This window comes from Bemisia tabaci, chromosome 2, assembly GCF_918797505.1.
Source record: "Bemisia tabaci chromosome 2, PGI_BMITA_v3".
Taxonomy (NCBI): domain Eukaryota; kingdom Metazoa; phylum Arthropoda; class Insecta; order Hemiptera; family Aleyrodidae; genus Bemisia; species Bemisia tabaci.
This window is the reverse complement of record NC_092794.1, coordinates 57,387,451-57,409,204: the sequence shown is the minus strand read 5'-3', so window position 1 is coordinate 57,409,204 and position 21,754 is coordinate 57,387,451. Positions and strand designations below refer to the sequence as shown.

At 42.8% G+C, this 21,754-nt stretch overlaps 1 protein-coding gene across 1 annotated transcript in view; it reads right to left on the bottom strand.

The window, feature by feature from the left end:
* Positions 1-20,992, bottom strand: part of LOC140223920 (uncharacterized) — an 85,603-nt gene extending 64,611 nt beyond the window's left edge. The window contains exons 1-3 of the mRNA XM_072296430.1: positions 20,957-20,992; positions 17,580-17,759; positions 11,435-11,525 (exon numbers count right to left, since the gene is read on the bottom strand). Of these exons, the coding sequence (XP_072152531.1) occupies positions 11,435-11,525; positions 17,580-17,759; positions 20,957-20,992 (307 nt within the window). The remainder of the gene's footprint in view (positions 1-11,434; positions 11,526-17,579; positions 17,760-20,956) is intronic.
* Positions 20,993-21,754: the final 762 nt, after the last annotated feature.

The following is a 21,754-nucleotide window of genomic DNA, read 5'->3' as shown; positions in this document are numbered from 1 at the left end:
CTTCATATAACTTTAAGCTTTTCAAGGCTCGCGTGGAAACAGAGATGCGCCCTTACGAGTGGCGACTCTTGAAAGGTGGCAACACTGTTTTTCTTCCATTCAAATGTATGTTAAACAATCGATTCTTCACCTAAAATCGATATCTTTAAAGGATTTAAATGGAAGAAAAACAGAGTTGTCAACTTGTAAATCGCTACTGACTCTTACGTCGGAGAGGCGACGAAAAAGTCTATATGAAAAGATACAGATGGCCGTACTCGGTTTAAATAGTGCCATGCTGAGAAAAAACGAAGTTGGACCTTCAGACGTTGCCAAATTTCCTTTAATAAAACACGAAGTTCCCGATAAGTAAACTTATTAATATTTCCTTCTAATTTTTCAAACAATTTTCACCTTAAGGTGATTCATCAAGCTCAAGTGACGTGGTCGAACTGGCATGTGATATATGGCATTGATTAGGTCAAAAATCTCGGTAGAATTTGAATTTTTAGTTTAAAAAAGGACGATATCCCCTGCGCACGAGCCGAAATAATCATTCTAAACCCAAAAATTGGCAAAATTCAGAGAAATAAAAGCAGAATAGCGTTTGGAAAAAAATTTTCGCATTCGATTCAGCTGTCGATTTCTGTATCGAAAGCGAGGTTTTTTTCCAAACACTATTCTGCTTTCATTTCTCTGAATTTTGCCAATTTTTGGGTTTAGAGTGATTCTCTCGGCGCGTGCGCAGGGGCTGTCGTCCTTTTTTTTTTGCTAAAAACTCAAAATCTGCAGAGATTTTTGACCTACTCAATGCGATATATCACATGCCAGTCCGACCACGTCACTTGAGCTTGGTGGATCACCTTCAGTTCCTGAAAATTTCACGAAAAAAATATTCATACGTTACCTTAAAAATAAACGTTTTATTGGCGGAAATTTGGCAACTCTCGAATGTTCATGCGACGTTCTTCCCTAGCATGGCAGAATAGGTGGTCCGCTCTGCCGTGCTAAGGAAGAACGCCGTATGAACATTCGAGAGTTGCCAAATTTTCCTTCATAAAACATGTATTTTTGACGCAATCTACTATTATTTTTCTTTGAGATTTTCAGATATTTTAGATTGAATTACGTACAAAATTTTCTTAAATTTTTGGAAAATAATATTCACAATTTTCCCAGTAATCTCTTTTTTTGTCGGAGGAAACTTGGCAACGTCTGAAGGCGCATACGGCGTTCTTCCTTAGTACGGCAGCACCCGGCAGCTCGCTCAGAATGAGCACGTCAACGTCGGAACCGCGATGACGTCACTCTCGCTCCAATTCCACGTCGGATTCGCCGATTTCCGATCTCCGATTCCAGATAGCGCACATCGCATGGAGCACATTCGCGGAACCGATCAAAGCAGAACGAAACGGGCGGCGCGAAGCGAACGCGACACTGTCCTCCCGAAATCGGCGTGCCCGCGCCCGGGCCGATTCTCCACACTCACTGACCTAACCTAAAAATTAAATTCGAACGAGACCCGGTCCGGTCCCCGCGCGTCCTTTCACTTTCCGCAAGGCTAGCAGCAAAACTGAGCCGGATTCCTCCTCGGCGTCGGCACACGAGCGCCAGCACACGGACCGCCAGAGACGAGACGGAGACACGCTCTCCCGTGCTAAGGAAAAACGCCGTATGAGCCTTCAGACGTTGCCAAGTTTCCTCCGATAAAAACCGAATTTACTGGGAAAATTCTGAAAATTATTTGCCAAATTTTTCAGACAATTTTGTGCGAAATTTAATCTGAAATATTTGAAAATTTCGAGGAAAAATATGCATGAATGTTGTTAAAAATACATGTTTTATCCGGGGAAATTTGGCAACTCTCGAATGTTCATACGGCGTTCTTCCTTAGCACGACAGCGCTGCCCCGAGAGGCGCGGGGTACTCGCCCATACTCGGCCCGGTCGTTCCGAAAGCTCCCGGTCTACAGTGGATCAAATCGATGAGAGAGGTCTACAAAAATTTGAAAATTTTTACGCTTATAACTTCGTTCATACACAACTTTGGGATTGTAAAAGTGGTTCCATGGGTTTCCTCGTGTTTTCTTCCAGAAGCAATCCTTAAACTTTAAAATATGACGAATTAAACGTCAAAAATGTGCAGTTTTAGTCAAAAATTTCATGTCCTACCTTTCTAATTGACTCGATACACTATGTGCGGCGAGGCGAACTGGCGAACGGTGCAACGAAGCTCAGGGAGACGTCGGATACAACATGTTTGAAAATCCTGATGTTTATTTTGTCAAATTCCAAATTTTTAGGAGTGTCCTTAATGGGAAATACGAGGTTACATACAGGTTCGTCCTCTCTGATTGACGCGACCCACTGTGCGGTCTTTCGGAAGAGCACCGTCTGAGCATTCGCCGATGTTGTCCAACTGCTGCGGATACAATATGTATTCACCAGAGATATGTCGAAGAATTTAAAATTTCCACAAATTTTTGGGGGAAGACCCCCGACTCTCTTTCCACCCCCTCCCCTTTCGTAATATCTAGATCCACTCATGATAACGCACAGTGGCGTGGCGTGAATTGCGATATATCGATTGTTATGCCATTTAAACCTATGGAAAAAGATCGATTATCAGGGCGTTCGCAGCGAACACCTTAGTAATCGATTCTTTACTATAGCTTCAAATGGCGATATATCGATAATCGATCTTTCACGCCACGCCACTGATAACGCAGCGCTCCCTCACCCCCGACTCCACCTCCTTTCCCCGTTACGCTGGCCCACCCTCCGAGAGCGTCACGTATATTATGAACGTTAGCGGACCCAACCAATTGGCGACCTTGTGTTTCCCCCTGTTTAAACCAATGAAAATGTATCGATTCTTGTAGGGATCAGGTGTTCTAAAAATCGATTATTTAACATAGGTTAAAATGGAGAAAATCCGGGATTGCCGAATTGCTGGATCCGCCGCTGATTATGAACCCCTGAGCACGGCCTTCGGTACAATTCCGCCGCATCAAAAGAAAACTCTGGTTGAACATTCGAACCTTTTCCTGATGAAATTAAAACAAATAATGCTAAAAATTCTGTGAATATTTTGACCAGGGATTTTGATTTCCCAACGATGATAGAAATGGTCAAGCTTAGTAGCTAACCACTGAGAATTTTGCGTAAGGGTTGGGTACTTACAGGAATATTCTACACTCGAACATCGTTGTAATTCTTTTGAAACCCTCTTTTCTTTAATGTCATATTTGGCGAGTATTTCGCATCTGAGAAGCGTCTCGAGTAAAAATATGCGTGCTCCGAAGAAATACTGATACCTCACTAAACAGCAGTGAAGCGGTTTTCGGATTGTTGGGTGAACTTGTTTTTTGAAACGATTCGCGGAAGAATCTAAATAGCGATGAGAATCGTCCAAAAATCAGACAATCGAATTCGTAGCACTTTATCGAACGTTTATGCTGTCTACTTGCCAATCATTTGACTGTAACGCCTAATCTCAAACAGCCACGAAAGCGAAATCGCGTCCATTTTTCATAAAAAAAAAAAACAAAAAAAAACTAGAATCCCTCTCTATCTCGCTCCCCCGCACCTACCTCCTCTTTCTTCCTCTCGCTCTTCTCTTCCCTCCAATGATGCACGAATGTATTTTCTTGCATACCTTGAAAATTGAAGGCGAAATATCTGCTCCTGCTTCTTTTAGAGTTCCAGCCCGGAGACGCCACAGCATCCTCCCCCCACCCTCACTCGGCATTTCATGTCACTTCATTGAATGATTCGCCTCTGTTTGGATCGAAAACTGACGTAAACATTGTGGGTAAAATTAGGTAACCTACATGGAGAGAATGTGGACACCGGGCACCAAAGAGCTGAACGTCTAGAATGGCCGCCAGATAGGAAACCTGCGTAACGCGCATGAGCCGGTTTTTGAAGGCCGGAGGGGGTGGGAGCTCAAGTATACATAACCTCTTCATTTCCGCCGCGTTTTGCCCATAAGGATTACCCACATGTGAAAATTTCCAACTTTGTAAATTTCATTCATTTTGAGGTGTGCCTTCAAAGCTCCTACTTTTTGAGTAAGAGGACCTTGAAAGATGCGTTTATGACGCCATCTTTTCATTGCTATCACTTTATTCAACAATATTCGGCAAAATGGGGGCAGCGTTTAACATGGGTTTAGATGGCAGCTTGCAGTATGAGCCCGAGTGAACCTAACCTAAATCAATTTCAATATGTTACGTAGTAGACGTCAGTCATTCTAGACGTTTAGTTCGTTGTCCAAAAGTAACTTTTACACCATGGGGAGGATATCGGTGCGGGGTCTTGAAATATATCGTCATGTGGAGGGTCTCTCCCGTCTCCGGACATAGTGTCCGCACTCTGTCCTCAAAGGTACCGTATTTAAAGGGAATATGGGGAAAACTGAGGGAAAACTCACCGTTGCTCTTGCGCGGGAAAATGGCGGCGTTAACGCGAGGCGCGAGGCCGACGGAGCGCGAGACGCGACGCGGCGCGGTGGGCGACTTCGCAACTGAGCTGGTGCCGGGGCCTGGGCCGGGAGTGCAAGGACCGGCAGACGTGCTCGACATGGCCACATGACAGCCCGCCTGCATTGCGTCATACGGAAAATCCATGCCACACATTTCCACCCGAGTCGACGTCGACGCTGAACGCCGAACGCCAACCGTCGGCGTCGGCACCCCCCGCGGGGGACACCGGCCCCCGACGCCGAGCGCCCGATAGGACCCGAATCCACATTCAAATCCTCTCACCGGTGCGGGACCCGTCATCCGGAAATGTACTTTCAAGAGCTAAATCGACGAAAAATCTCGAGGAAGACCTAACTTTGGATTGATATAACGAAAATTTAATCGTCTATTCGATTCCAGACGAAAGAACAAAACTAGGTACTTATGGACTATATTTTGTAGTTAAGAATTACGATTACTGCTACACTGAAAAAAAATTCTCGGTGTATTTACTAAGAAAAGGGTAAAATTACCGAGAATCCAGGGTTCTATTTGATCCCAGTTTTTTCTTCGTAAAATTACCATTTATGGAATTGGTAATTTTACCGAGAAATCTCGGTAAAATTATTGAACTTTCTCGGTAATTTTACTGGACCTTGGTAAAAACTCCAATATTTTTTACCGACTGTGGTAGAATCACCGAGATAAAATGGCAAAGTTACCGGGAATTGATACCTGGAAAAACAGTAAAAATACAGGTTTTTAGGTAAGCTTACCGGTCTGTCTTGGTAAAATTACCAATAATTGGTAAAAAAAAAGTTAGATGGTAAAGGTACCAACAGACCGTGGTAAAAACGCCGAGAATTTTTTTCCAGTGCAACGGTGTGGGACCCGTCATCCGGAAATGTACTTTAAAAAGCTAAATCGACGAAAAATCTCGAGGAAGACCTAAATTTGGATTGAAATAACGAAACTGTAATCGCCTATTCGATTCCAGACGAAAGAACAAAACTAGATAGGTACATATGGACTTTATTTTTTTGTTAGGAATTACGATTACTGCTAGCTCATCCGTAAAAACACTTGTGTGCATGGGGAGACTAGTGGTGCATACGTGTTCCTAAATGCTTTCTTCCCTCAGTCTTGCACTGGTACTCATTAGAGCTTAAACTTTTGACTCTGACTGAAAAAAATTGAATTGTTTGAGTCGAGCTTGCAACCTTCGAATGGAACTACGTTCTTTCGTATGGGAAACAACGGAATGGGGCGTATCTGAATTGGTGGAAGTCATGACCTAACAAGACTGTTCCTTGATAGCCCTCAACTCTTAAAAAAAAAAAAAAAAAAAAACATTATTATGCCAAACCTCCCAGAAATATACGGGGTGATACAGGATTGAACGGAAAGAATATACGAGCCGAAACACCCCGAAATCCCCTCTTTAAATTGAGAATTTGATTATTTTCAGATTATTCATGAATTTAGGGCACAAAAGTACAGGACAGTAAAAATTTTCATGAGATTTGGTTCAGGACCGTTGCCAAATTTCAGGAAAAACTATTACATTCCGAAATTTTGGAGGGGGGCCGCAGCTACGACCGGGGCACTTTTGGAAAAAACTTAATTTAAAAAAACGTCTTATTTTGACCCATACAACACGCTCCTGCAGTCTGGCCGTTTGACTCTGGATCACCCTGTATAAAAGCAAAAAATCAGCGTTGCATAACATGTGGACGCGAGGAGAGGCCCCAGAGAAGAATGAGGGGGGAAAAGTTGTAAAAAATATGGAAACTATGACAGCAGATTATGTGTCCTCTCGTCGACGATGAGCCGGCCCACGCAGCGGGTCGGTTGCGAAGAGAGAGGCTAACACGAGAGGAGGTAAACATCAATTATCATTCGATCACTGATTGCATTGTGCTTGCGTGTCTCCTTGTTTTTTAGTGGGAGCTGGGAACTTATCGACCGGCTGCATCTAAATTGCATATCTCACCGCGCTTAGTTGCACCGCGCTGACATGCGCCGCGGCGGCTCCGACAGCGCTTCCTATCATCGTCGGGCTGAGGTGATTGGTGGAATTGATAGACAAAGCTATAGACAAAGACGATAAAAGAGATATGGAGGGATCCTTATTGCCCAAGTAGCATTTTTCAATGTAGAAGTTGCAAAATGTTGAAACAACGTTGGTATTGGTCGCAACAAAGTTGCAACTTTCGGTCAACTTTTGGTCGATAAGTGCCGATTCTCGGCGATCTGACTTCAAGACAAAGTTGCAACCTGCTGACATTGCAAAATTGATGCACCAAAGTTGTTTAAAATCTTAAGATAGGCAACCGGCAATACTTTGAAGTTGAAACACGTTTCAACTTAATTGCAACTAGTTCCAACAATGATAGCTCCTTCAGGGGATAGAGTAGGCAATCTGTACATCAATCTATTAGTTGCAAAAATCAAACGATTTTGTTGCAAGTTGTTGCAACTCCTGCTACTTGGGTGGTGGAAGTAGGTGGTTGCAATGGACAAAAGAGGGTAGTCGATAGACTAACTAACGGCAACCCACGAGAGGCCCTATACTGCCGTGCTAAGAAGGAACGCCGTATGAACATTCGAGATTTGCCAAATTTCCCCGGATAAAACATGAATTTTTGACGAAATTTATGATTATTTTTCCTTGAAATTTTCAGATATTTTAGATTAAATGGCGAATAAAATAGTCTGAAAACTTGGAAGAACAATATTTACTATTTTCCCAATAAATTCGTATTTCAGCAGAAGAAATTTGGCAACGCCTAAAGGTTCATGCGGTGTTTTCCCTTAGCATGGCAGTACAGTTAGTCCATCATTTTCTCCTTCAGTCTATAGAAACCACCCATTTCAACCAATAAGATTGCTCGATACTCCATTCGTCTTCTTTGTCTATCCATTTCAACAATCAGCCCTCTGCCGATGCTCAGGAAATATGCCATGTTCCGTCAGGATTGTCGAAATTATGGACGCGTTCATTACGTCGAGTATTGGCGCTTAAATATCGCCTTCAAATCGTTAAATATGCAACCCCATGACGAGCGTGTTGGTATGGTTATCGTTCGAGCACAAATACCCTCCACTGCGGCATTACAATCATGGACTCTACACGGTGTCCTAGCGTTAAACTGTCAAACTGCAAGAGGTTATGAGTCAAAGTTCTGAGCATACGGTTATTTTCGAATGCACTTCCGGCTGGATTTTCGCCCCCATCCCCCGATTATAAGTGAAGAATTGAAGGGATAGTCTGTCATTTTAGATTTTCGCAATAAACATTTTGGAGTTTTTTTAAGCGAACGGGTCAATTTAAGTCTTGGGTAGAGGCGTCGCGTTACCCGATTGATTTGAGGCTATAGCGGATCGCGCTTCGCGGATCGTTTCCCGCTTTTCACGGCAGTCAACGTAAAACAATCTCGTATTTACACAAAACACTCGGCTCGGAAAGTAGAACGCATCGAAATTGCTGCTTCGACAAAGTCAGTGGATAAAAAAAGAAGAAAAAAATTATAACAATACAATCAAATTTTTACGCTGCGGCTCACGCCACGCTGCCAGCCTTCCTCCGACGACGAACACACCATTGCCACTTTAAAAGTTTTTCCTCCTAAAAAATCGGTTTTTTCCTTTGTGACTGAAAGCAGGGCCCGAATTTTGTCGGCTTTTTCACACGGAGTGCAACATCCATCGATGAGTTCAAACCGCACCACCGGCCAATCAGAAGCGCTAAGCCGGACTTGAGTGCAGTTGATACCCGTCCTAAGTATATTTACGGTATATATTCCTAGGTATAGTACGGTGGAAGGATCGACAAAATTCGGCCCCAGGATTTATAATACCTCCAATGTTTACGCTTCCTTATGTGCTCCCTGCGTTTTCCTTAGATATGCATGGGAAATAAAAAAAGAGGGCAGATTGAGCTGTACAATCATTTCGGCGGTCAAAGCCTAAAATTTTCAACATTTCAACTTCCGCGTGGCTCTTGAAAGCGCAATTCTGTACGTGCCTGTTGGGGGTTTTCCAGAAGTGATCATGATTTTTAGGATCATTACTTATCAAATTGCATTCTCAGTTTTTTCGTTGTTTTTTCCCAACTCTAATAGCCCTACGGGTTTTTTTCTTTTCCTTCAAACAGACGTCGATTTTAAGTTCGACCCCCCTCCCATCCTCCCCGAATTAATTCAAATTTTCAACGTATTTCACCAAAATTTCAAAATCGTAGCAGAATATCACGAATATTGAACAACTAGGGAGTCCGCCCCCTGGTTGCTACGCGCCCCCAGAGGCTGCTTCGAGGCCAGCGAACCGAAATCTCCCGGACAATCAAATAGACTGCATTTTGAAATTTGGAACTATAAATTCTGGCTCACCTGAAAAAACACTTATGTGCATGGGGAAACTAATGGCACATACCTTGATTTTAAACCGGGCCAGAATTTATAGTTCCAAATTTCAAAATGCAGTCCAAATTGAAATTGCGTAAGTTAGACTTTGAACTCCCCTCCCTCACCCCAGCCCAAGGACCGTCTTACTCCCTTTCCTCACCCCGTCCATCGAGCGTCCTAAAAATGATTTCATTAAAATACAGAGGATTTTAACATTTCGCGCGGTATTTTTCACACAATTTTTCAATCGTTTTGTCCAGTGAATGGCCGATGAGAGACGTGGCAACAAGAATATTGGCGAGTGAGGCACAGAAATGACTCATGACTCACGGCGGTCGGCACGATGGAGTCTCCATCGCGCCTCATCGAGCTCATCATTAGAGTCAACGGCGCGGCGCTCCAATCTTCTCTCGCTAATCCAGCCGCCCCCCCCCCCCCCCCCCCCCCTCGGGCCCATTTTCTCCCTGCCCACACTTCTTTCTTACCAGAGGATTTAAGAGGGATTGCGCCGGCGCACAGGGTCCATGCTATTTCTACAGATGAAATCAAGCAATGTTTTCGATGCACATCAAGCGCAATTTGAAGCTACCCATGAGTAGCTTTGATTAGAGTGGAGTACTTTTATAGGGGGAGTATGCCAAGCATGGCCACTATGCCTCGTGGAGACTCTTAGGATTGACTCTTAGGCGGATTGACAAAAATATCCGCGATCGACCTTCGACGGGCGTAAAACAAATTTTCAATCCTGCCTCAAAATTTAAAACTGAGACTGCTGAGAGCAGCAGTTATAATCCGGTTCCTACTTCACTGCCGAGATTGTATTTCTGTGGACCGAAAACAATGACGTTCGCAATTAGTTGTAAACCAGGTCATAGACCAATTCAGCACAAACGATTGTTTTGAGCTCATACTCTCACACCTACGACAGTTTCGGGCGAAGACAATAGCTCAGCGTTTCAGAAAATCTGTGCTTAAAAAGTGGACAACGCTAAGCGGAAACCGAATGGCTGGAGGCTTCCACAGAAACACCAATCTATTTGAAGCAATCAATAGAAGAGGTCCCGTTTGTCAAATACACCGAGGGGAAGTTCCAATTTTCATATAAACATGGAAAAAAAGTCTTTTGGATCCAGAGTCTAGACTCTAACAAAATTTGACAAGAAAAAATACTCTTCATTATATCGGATTTTTTCTTGAATCGAGAGCGAAAATTCTTAATTTAAGTCGTTTTCCTTTGGATTCAAGCAAAAATCCAATTGAATCAAGAGTATTTTTTCTTGTCAAAATTTTTAGGAGTCTAAACTGGGGATCCAAGAGATTTTTTTGTCCACTGAACGTCATCCTGATGTACAGCATTTGCAGAAGAACTAAGGTAGATGAGCGACTCTTGGAGGAGGATTAAAAGAATGTTACAGTTACAAAACTGTCGTCATACCTAAGACAGCGATAACGACCAAATTTATTTGAGTTTCCCTCAAAAATAGGTGCACCGATCTACTAGAAATGAACTAGATGAGTCCACTCAATGAACCACTGCGGCAAAATTCGACCTACATGGTGAACCGAGGGTCGCCAGAGAGCAGATAGAAATTGAGACCGCAGAGATTGACGTAGTTTCCGACAAAACAGCAGTAAGTCCTCATTATCCAACAAAAAAATTGCACTCGCTGCTGTATTTTGGAAAAAAATGCTTACACTTTGGAATACCACCAAAAATATCCTATCAAAATTTCGAGTCATATATAGGACTAATGACGATGTTTTAAACGTATGAGATGATTTGTGTCTAAAGGCAGCAATAGTGCCTGCGAGCTAAAGCTCTGCGTTTTACTAAAATCCCCGATTTCTTGATCTCTGAATTTGAAAAGTGTGTAAAAGCTAACTTTTGGGAATTTGATCGTTCAATACTCCAAATGATATAACAAACACGTCATATGCTTTTTCCAAAAAAAAAAAAATATAAATAAATAAAAAAAATAAAAAAGAGGACAAGGATCAGGAAAAGAAAAAAAAAAACTTGATAACGTAATTTATGTGAAACTGCTCCCAACTGCTCTAAGCTGCGGGCAACTAATCTCATATCAGGGTTGCCATAGAGTTTAGATAGTGCAATTCCCTGACATGTCCCTGATTTCCCTGAGACATTTTGGTGAAATTTGTTGACAATGGAAGATATGCCAGGTAGTAAATAAGACACTATTAGAAATAGTTTTCAGGCAAAATGTGTTGTTTGAAACATCGAACCCATTCTTGACAGCAAATAAAGGTGACCCAACAATTTTCCTCTGACATTTCCAGGTTTTCCCTGACTTTTTAAACTTCCCTGACATTTCCGGTATTCCCTGACTGTGGCAACCCTCTCATATTCTTCTCCTCGGCTTTTTACGGGACTTGACCACACATAATTGCTCCCTGACATTATCGTCATGTTTCCTGACATTGCCAGGTTTCCCCTGACTTTTTAAACTCCCCTGACATTTCCTGGTGTTCCCTGATTAAGGCAACCCTCTCATGTTATTATCCCCGGCTTTTTACGGGACTTGATCACACATAACCTCATTAAAATAACATATATTGAACTCACCTAAAGTTGGCTGCAGAAGAGCGAGAAATCCGCGAACCGGATGACAAGACGGAGGCGGCGAAGGAGGACCGGTTGCCGGAAGCGGGCACGCCTGAAAATCGAAAAACGCGCTGCATTAGCAGGGACCTGGGAGTGGGCGGGGAGTCCGGGGAGGGCGTAGACTGCAGGGACGGAGTCGGGTTGTCGGCGGGTTCGCCGAGGGACTGAGCGTGGCGTCGCGGCGCCCGTGTCGGCGTCGCGACGCCAATCAATACCGCGGAGGGCGCCCGGCGGTTGCACAGCCCGATTACCCCGGTGTTTGGGCCTGTCGCTAGGCGACCCCGATTTTCATTCGAGACTCCCTTTAAAATTTCCATTTACTTACGCGTCCCATCCCAATGAATAGCCTCCCCCACAACCGCCCTCGCTCCGAATACAAAATGGCCGCCCCCGCCCCCCTTCTTCTGCCCCGGGGGCGCCGAAGAATGGGGGTGGCGGCGGGGTTCTGGCTCCAAGACGAGGAAATTCGTCTTCGAGGCTTCGTCCCGTCAGCGATTTAGCGCAAAAAGGGGTTGTCCCTTGCGAATTCGTCTTTGTAAGCAGCATTGTGCACTGGAAAAAAGAACACATTGGATCTAGAGTCCAGACTCTTAAAAACATCGACAACAAAAAGTACTCTTGATTCAATCAGAATCTAGCTTAAATCAAGAACCAAGCATCTTAATTTAAGCGGATTTTGTTTTGATGTAAGCAAATAATCTGATCGAATGAAGAGTACTTTTTCTTGTCAATGTTTTCAAGAGTCTGGACTCAAGATCCAATGTGGTTTTAGTAAGTTTTCTCTCTGCATAAAATGAGTAGCAAATATCTCAGATGGAAAAAAATCTTGCGGTAAAAACGGTAAAATTTGTGTAAAACACGGCGATCAGCGAGAATTCTGTTAAGAAAAATGTCTACAAATTGCCAGGTTTATTTCAGTGTGAGTGTTACAGTTACACACATTCGCAAAATCGGCCAGTCCGCGAACTGGCCGATATTCTAGCCCAAAACGTGAAATGGGCAGCCTGATTAAATGTCTGAAAAGTACACCAGGACACCAGGGGTCGTCAGTGTCAAATGCAATCTATACACCAACCGATGAATGTCCCTTATAAAAGCTAGTCTGAGTTGATTGCGGCGTCGTGAAGCAACTATTCGTGTTCCACGAATGTGCGTGGTGCCTATTTAAAAATTGAAGGCGCTCCTACTTTTTTGACTTCTTAAGAAATGCACGGGACTTGTCGGTTGCAATACGTTACAACTTGTAACGCCCGAATTAGAGAGTACCTATGCAGGAACAGTATTACTAGTTAGTGACACGAGGCCAGAGCTAGAGTAGGTATCTAAGGCTAAGAATGCGGTTAGTATCTCGACCTACGCACGAATACTTCACTGAGATCCTTGTTGCGTCCTGATGCAACTATTCGTTTTCCTCGGATGCGCGTGTTGTTTGTTCAATAATTGAAGGCACTCCCGCTTTTATCCACCTCTTCAGAGGTTTATGAGAGTTGTCGTCTTTTTTCTAGAAAAGAAGCCGATCTTTGATTAATCAATGGCTTTCAAGCGCCCGTGGATTTTCTAATTGCCAACTTTCTTTTCTCTAGTTTCATTTATTTTTTTTTAATTCGTGAGAAAGGAATCAATTATTTTTAAATATTCATGCAAACAAAATAAAAAATAAAAAAGAAGCAGAGAAATATGCATGATGATAATTTTTGCAGCAAATAAAACTTTTTTGGTAAAAAACTAAAAAAAAAACTCAAAAAATAAAAGAAAAAACAAACAAACAAAACTCCTACGGAGTATTCAAATTATATTTTTGAAACGGGGGGTGCATGAAGTTCCAAAACGACAACCTGATGCAGATATCCGGTGTTTCTTCCTCGCGGCTAAATTTCCGCTTTTCCTCACTGAGAATCTCCGACTTAACGGGAAAATGTCCAATCATGTGCAATTTGCCTCTCTTTTTTGAGGTGTCGAGCCACGTTGAAAACAAAAATCAAAAATTGCCCCACAATACGTGAGATCTCGCGTGTTTTGGACTCCTGAGACTAGGTCCTTTTCTACCGAAGTCGATCCATTTCGTCGTTCCCCCACGAAAGAACGTAACTACATTTCAATGTTGCCAAATTTCTCCATACAAATAGCAATTTTAACCGTAGATTCTTAGGAATTTCAAACTGAAAATTTCATTGATTTTTCATCCGATCTCATGCGAGAATTGGACAAATTTTGGACGAAAATTGCTTAGTAATATTCTTGTAAAAAATCGAATTGTTTGAGTTAATTTTGCAACCATGGAATAGAGTTACGCTCTTTCGTCCGGAGAGCGACGATTTATCTCTCGTTGGAAGGATGACTTCATAGGTTAGGTTCCAGTGCGAAACCGAATACCAGTGGATGTAGGAATCGAGCTAATCCATTGAAATGACTCCTCTCACGCCGCTTTTTTTCTTTTTTCCTGATTTTTGCGAGGGTCGAAAAAGTCATGCCACAGGTATTGGATCGAGGGGAACAAAGGTGCGAGCATAAACAATACACTGACAAAGGGAAACACGCTGAGCTCATCTGACACGTTCCGCATCCTCCCGAACGGAACCATAGGAATTTTTCGGGATTCACATCTCACGTGGCCGAGCCACGGTTGCGCGCATGGCTATTTTGAATAATACAAAAGCAAGGTTGTTTTTTTGAGCTCCTGTTTATCAGTTCTCTCCGTGCAACCCTAGAACCACTGATAGCCGGATTTAGTGGCTACGTCATTCAATGTACTTACATCGCAATTCGAAGGACCCATTGTGAATAGGCACATAAGCAAATCGTATTCACGCCTGGTGGTGAAATGCGCCTAAGGGACCGTTCTTAAAATAAGAAAATCTACATTTTGGATTTTTCATCGTTCCTCCCATTCTTAACGTTTTTGTGACAGGATCCCCTGATCCTTTCAGCACCCTTTAAAAACAAAATTACAAAATGCTCTCCTCGCCCCCTCCCCTCCCCCTACGCCGCAAAAAATGGTCTAAAGTTTCAAATCACCGCGAGAAATTCGCAGTGAGGTGTCATTGATTAAAAACGCAAATTCTGACAGTTCTAAATAGAGGTTAATTGAGGGGCGGTGATGAACACCAAAATATATGTATTTAATCAAATTTTCAATTCCTGAAAAGAATACTATAGCAGTATTTTTCATCATTAAAACAGAATCACCTGGGAGGTGTTCAGAAATCGAGAACCAAGAGTTTTTGGGAAACAAGGAGTCCGCTAGTAAGTTGCGTGGCATAACTCTCAATAAGAAACTGTATTAATCAAGTGCTCTTGGTTCCTTTACACGAAATACGTTTCACTTTGGGGCGATCTCGATGGAACCAATTAGCCGCTAATTTGAGATTTAATTAAGTTCGTTTTCCAGCAAATAGGAAGGAGCCAACTAACAAAACACGAATAGTTTCATCAACTACAAAATCCTCGCAACAAACGAATGATGCGGCAAGATAAAAAAAAAGGTACAAATGGACCACTAGACAAGGTACGAATTTAAGCAATCTGATACATGTTTCTTAGCCAGAATTTCACGTAGAACACGATTCACACTACGAAAATTACCGAAATCAACTTCTAACGAAGATTTTAACGTTTTTATTTCGCACTGATTACGAGGAATTTGAACTGCCCGCTCACAAGAAACTCAAAGCTCTACGTGAGTCAAATCGCGCACTACCACGCAAGCCTCTCAATCGAGCAATGTTCATTTTCCACCATGTGCTGTTCAAACTATTGGTAATTTGCTATAGCTGAGCCAAAGTGTCAAGATTGAAGTTGAAGATTTTTACATCGCAGAGACTGTCATGATAAACATTTAGCGCGCGATGTGAATCACGTAGAGCATTGAGTTTTCATGAGCGGGTGGTTTGAATTCACGCATCAAGAATCATTAAATATCTTCGTCAGGAGTTGATTTTGGTAATTTTCGTTGTGCGTATCGTGTTCTACGTGAAATTTTGGTTGAGAAACATGTATCAGAATGCTGAAATTCGTACCTTGTCTAGTGGTCCATTACTATTGCTAAAGACCTAAATTCTCGCAACCAACGAATAATGCGGAAAGATAAAAAAAGGGTATAAATTACTATTGTGCTAAAGACCGATTTTCATCCCCTGGAAGATTGGTCCTCTCCTAGAACAAGGAGGCGCTGGAGATAAGGGAGCAACCTTCACCAAATCTCAAGTCAAAACTCAAACAATTATTGATTTACCAAATCGAACCTTTCGAACTAGTCACTGGCATTATACTTAAAAGTGTCTTTTTTACAAATGAATTTGGAATTCCTCCATTAACCACTTTCATCGAGCGAATTTCGTCCCCCTCTAGGTAAAGTATCACGAGGGTCATTTTAACATAAATTGAGTTTGTTATGAGTAGTCTCGGATACCATTACATATACGGAAATGAAATTGGAATCATTAAATGCCTTAAAAAATTACCAAAGTCTAGGAGTTTGCGTATGGCAAACGTTGTATTTGAGGGAAAGTCAATCACAAGCACAAAGACTGGCAATGGTGAGAAGCGTTTTTGCTTTTTTCGTCATGTTCAAATTTAAATAGGAATTTATCAGAGACAAACGCTAGTATCAAAGTCATGGAAAATGCATACTAATTATTACATTCACCACTGTGCTCATAGAATCTCCACGGAACGCATGCGTATCTACCACAAGCGCCAATTTTTTTAGTCAAAAATATGTTTTTCGTTAAGTTCTATTGATCAATGTATTCATAAACGTATGTGACACACCTGAGCGCCGAAACAACAATTCTAGCAAACGCGAATACGCTATCAGCGACTCCTATAAGATTGAAATTTTGGCGTCGGTATTGTATTCTTTTGGGCAGAGGTACCCAAGTAGCATTTCTCAACGAAAAAATCGCTATATGTTACAATTTTATCGGCGATAAAATCGCTAGGATCATCAACATCTAAGCGATTATCATCGACCGTATTGGGATAAAAGCGCGATTTAATCGCCCGTCAATTTATCGCGATATTTTCGAAATAAAAATCGTGATAAATGGCGATTTAATCTCGATTTTATCGACGAAAATTGATTGCGATTTTATCGAATCAAAAATTGCGATTTGTAGCGATTTAATCGCCATATATCGCAATTTTTAATGCGATGATATTTCAATATATTGCCACCGACAGAATCGCGATAGCCAACCGATAGAATCGCTATTTATCGCGATCACTTCTACTTGCACGGGTAAACGGAGAGGAATCAAGTCACATTAAGATGGCATCAAGAAAGTAAGAAGCATGGCATCGAAGTTTTGCCCTTCGTTTGGGGGGTTTAGAGATAAAGTTATCGACGCATATCTTCACTTTCGAAATACATTTATTCGCAAATAAAAATGTTTGACAGGAGAAAATGTGTGATCGGTTAAACTCAAAACTGCTTTAGGCTAGACCCCCTCCCCCCAAATTTGAGTGGCTTCCTATTTGATTCAGTTCTTTTCTTTCTGGAAAGGTGGTTTAGCACTGCCTAACTTCTAATTCAAAACGACACGAGGTGCTGCCGTGCTAAGGAAGAATGTCGTATGAACCTTCAGGCGTTGCCAAATTTCCTTTGGTAAATCACGAAATTCTCAGGAGAATTTGTCAATATTGTGCTTCCAATTGTGTTCAAAATTTCACCTAAAGTTTCTAAAAATTTCAAGGAAAAATATTCATAGCTTCCCTCAAAAGTAAACATTTTATCGATGGAAATTCGGCAACTCTGGAATGTTCATACGGCGTTTTTCCTTAGCACGGGAGTCTAGAAGTCATGCGGGCCTACAACGCGAGTGCGAGTGACCGCGTGTTGGACAAGGACCAGCATCGGTGGAAGGGGTCAGCGGGGCGACGACAACCTGTCAGGTTATGTGTAGGTGGGTCCTAAACGGGGGGGGCCGCGAGTGGGGGGGGGGGGGCTGGAGGGGGGCCTCGCCGAGGCCAGGCTCCCGGCGTGTCCCGGCCGTCGGACCGAAATCAGTTCTCATGCGAACACCGTTGAAACCCGGGCTCGGGACCCGGGATTCGCGACAAAGCTGCGTACTTTCGGGTGCGGAAAATAGAAAAGCGTGGAGCTTACCTGCTCGAAGATGGACGAGTCCAAACGGCGAGGTCTCCCGGCGGCGTGTGCACGGTTCCACGTTTCGGGCGAACACGTCAGGTGGCTGTCGACTGGCGGAGTGGCGGGGCGTCCGGGTGCCTCACCTGGCCACCCTCCCCCGGCCCCCCGGCCCCCCCTCCACACGCCCTCGGTGCCAGGCTACTGAAATTATTAACCATGAGTGACGTCACAGCCTCGGCTCCGAGTCACGTGATCAGTCGACGTTTCGCTCCCAGCCGAGCCGCCGACACCGTCGCTGCCGTAGCCCCCCACCCCCCTACCGCAGTAGTTGTGGAGTCACCCCCGAGCCCACTCACCCAGATAGCGCCGGTGATTTCGGCGGGAAATTTAAAAATGCGGCTTGCTACCCCTTGGGTATTCTGCCGTGATAAGGAAGAACGCCGTATGAGCCTTCAGACGTTGCCAAGTTTCCTCCGATAAAAACCGAAATTACTGGGAAAATTGTGAATGTTATTTTCTCAAATTTTCAGAAAGTTTTGTGAAAAATTTAATCTAAAATATCTGAAAATGTCAAGGAAAAATATGCATGAATGTTGTCAAAAGTACATGTTTTATCAGGGGAAATTTGGCAACTCTTGAATGTTCATACGGCGTTCTTCCTTAGCACGGCAATATAGCGACGATCAAAGAAAAGGACTTGGACAGGTGCCTGGGATTGTCAATTGGTTGTGCGGTTCGCGAACCAGTCATATCCATATTTGGGCCTTTTAAATACGATGTATGATTTATTTTTCTTTCTTTTTAATGATGTCTAATGAATTTAGGCGCCCCGTCAGAAAGGATAGCTTTCGGCTGCGGGAAGGTTTAGGAGAAGGCCCCCGAAAAGTTTTCAGAATTTAAATTCTCTCCCAAGACATTTTTGATACATCCAGCATTTCCTATCCCCTTGTTTATGATGTATAAGCAGGGAAAATTAAAGAAATAAGGTCACGAAGTTTCTCGTTCTCCTCGCGGTTTGTTATGATTCTCTTTAAGGTTTTACATGCAATGCCGCACTGAAGCCTATTCAAATTAAGTATCACTCCACTGGTTCTGAAAAAATGTATTAATTGTAATTTCTCCTTGAGAGAAAGGATTAAAACGATTAAATTGAGTTGCAGAGGAGGAATAAGATGAGGGAAAGAAAAAGAAGAAAAGAGAAAGCCTAAGTTCGGAGAGAGGAAAGAGATACGAAAGAGGAAAAAGAAAACCAGAAGTGGTATCATCGCGAAAATGCACGACTACGGAACACGGATAGAAAACATCTCTTGACAAACCCAGAAAAGATTACATTAATGCCATGTCAGTTCGCCTTCAATTTTAGCGTATGCAACACGAGCTCCAACGTGGTCAAATAGTGATATGTCGTGGGGTGGTGCGCTCACTCTGAAGACACTGAAAAATAGGTTTTTTTTTTTTATCAAAACCGGAAGAGGTTATTTTGACGTCGTTGTAGTTCGCCTTCAATACGCAGAGTAGGCAATATCAGTTCCCACGCGGTCGAATATTCGTATCATGCCCCTTGAAATAGTCACGCGGTCTCTAACCCGGATTTTTTTGCAGACACAAGAAATGTTGTTAGAATCGTTGCGTCAATTTATTTGAATTTTTATAGGGTATGCCTCTTGGTCGGTTAATTTAGGTTATAAAAGGTAAATTTGGTCAGTTAGTGAAGAAATTATTTATTTAAATTAGGCACATCATTTTTGTTGAAACATGTAGACCCGTGACTTCAGCTACATGCTTCTTAAGAAAATTATCAGAGGTTACATTATTTAGACTTCATTTTGCAATAAAGAACGGAGATTTTAAACCGCAATTTCTGCCCTATCCATAAAATCACCTAACGCACGTACGAATACCAAGGGCACACATTTTATGTTCTGAAATAAGCCATGACCAGAGGTTCCTTCATTGCAAAATAAAGTCAATGTTAGATTGATATGACATTTCTCTGATCATTCTTCGCCGAGAGATTTCGCTATTCCGTGCCAAAAAATCGGGTTTCGTTTTGCTGACTTCAGTCGGGTCAGATTCTTTATTCCAAATTCTTGGCTAAAATACACTAAGGCAGGGTCGGATTTACCTACTTGCCGCCCATGGGCCGCTTATATTTTACCGCCCCCTTCACATATTCGTTTTGAAACTCGATAAAAACCATCAAATGAACGTGTCAGCGGGGGAGGGGTGCATAAGACGCATTTACGCGTGTTGAACACATTTTTTGGGAAAGCTCTGTCAGTACTACTCGCAAAAGTTCACGAAACATTGCGCAAAAGTTAAGTTCCGTAAACCTATCTCTGTGTGGACAAGGCCTTGCATTCATAAGAAATGAACGAAAAACTTATGAAACAACAAACATAAATGTGATTCGATGATTTTAACTTCCGCCGCCGCGTCGCGCAAACCGCACCGTGTTTGGCGCAATGCGTGAAGTATTCCAACAGTCGTGTAGGCGCTATACGTTCACGTCGACCACTGCTGAACGCACTGTGTTGGACGCAACGCGTGAAGTACTCACGCAGTCTTGTAGGCGCTATCCGTTTTACGCTGACCGCAATGAATGACCGCACTGTGTTAGATGTAATGCCTGAAGTATTCGTGCAGTCATGAAGGCGCTAATATGTGTTACATGGCGATCGCCGCGTCGAGGGCTTCTCCTTTTCATCTCAAGTCCTCGTTATCATTTCCCTCTAAGTCGCGCCGTTCCAGGGCAAATTGCGTGTTTGGTCCCTCTCTTAACTCGACTTATTGAAGGTGCTGTCTCTTGTATCACTAAGAGACGACAAAATTAGAAATTACTATACTCTCAGGAAATGAGAGATTTTGTCGCCTTCTCTCGTTTGTAATTTTGTTTTTATAAATCCGATTTTTTTTATACCTACACTTTAAAAAATTGCAAATTTTTGCCGCCCCTTAGATTTGCCGCCATGGGCCGCGGCCCATGTGGCTACCCCCTTAATCCGGCCCTGCACTAAGGGAAAAACTTTAATTGGATGGATTGGACTTTGTTTCATAGAGAACATCAACGTTTTTTAGTTCAGATATTTATAGTTTTCGATCGTAGGAACCGAATTTCGGTTAGCGGAAGTAAAGTTTCGTTTCGGCGACCGGAACCTTTCTGTAGCTGAGCAGAGAAACTTTGGTGTTCAATGCGAACTGGACTTATTTTCTCCGCATACCAAGGTATTCATCACTTTTCAGGAAAAAATAATCTCTTATAATAATTCCATGCTTTCCACAACGCAAAAATAGAAAAGAAAATTCCTGATTATCGGCAATGGAGCTCTTGCATGTGTCAGGAATTTGGGATTTAAGTACATACTAGTTCCAGTGTCGAATTTCGCGAGAGGTACGATGGTGCCACTAGTCTTCTCTGAAACAAACCCCATCACCCCAAAAAAGCTTTCAAAGTTGAGGTTGTAATGGAGGGGATATTTCACGCTATTCTGAGAGTCCCCCTCTATTTATCAAGTAAAACTTCCCATGCAAAGAAGAGGAGCAAATACATTGACAGGCTGCCACTTTGTTTGGGGACTCCAAACTGAAAACACGGCAATCCTGCTGATGTATTTGCTCCGTATCTTTGCATGGAGATTTTGACTTATGTACACTGTGGACTCTCAGGGTAGGGTATGGGATATCTCCTCCATTACGGCCTCAAATTTGAGAGCTTTTTTGAGCTGTAGAGTTCATTTCAGAGAAAACCAGTGGCACCATCGTGTTCTAGCGAAATTTTACGTACGAAGTAGTACTTCAATCGCAAATCCCCCACACATGCAAAAGTTCAATTTTTAATGTGCATGGGACAACCGTGATTTCCGGAATCAAAAGTAAAAAATTTCCACGTCATCCAAAATGTAAACTTGATAATTGAACAGAAAAATGAAAGATCAATACATTTTTCGCGAATTCCATGACGTTATTCCACGTACTCCCTGACACCAACAAATCTCTGCACTGAAAAAAAAGTTACGATCCATAATAGACAAACCGTCCATCCCGGGCTCAGAGGCCGACAGTTCCGGGTGCTGGAGCCTTAGTTTTGACTGCTCCGGGTGCTACACCCGGAATTTTCGGCCTCTGAGCCCGGAATACGGACGGTATGTCTATATAGCCCGTTATTAGTACGGCTTCCACGGCCGGAGTTTTTT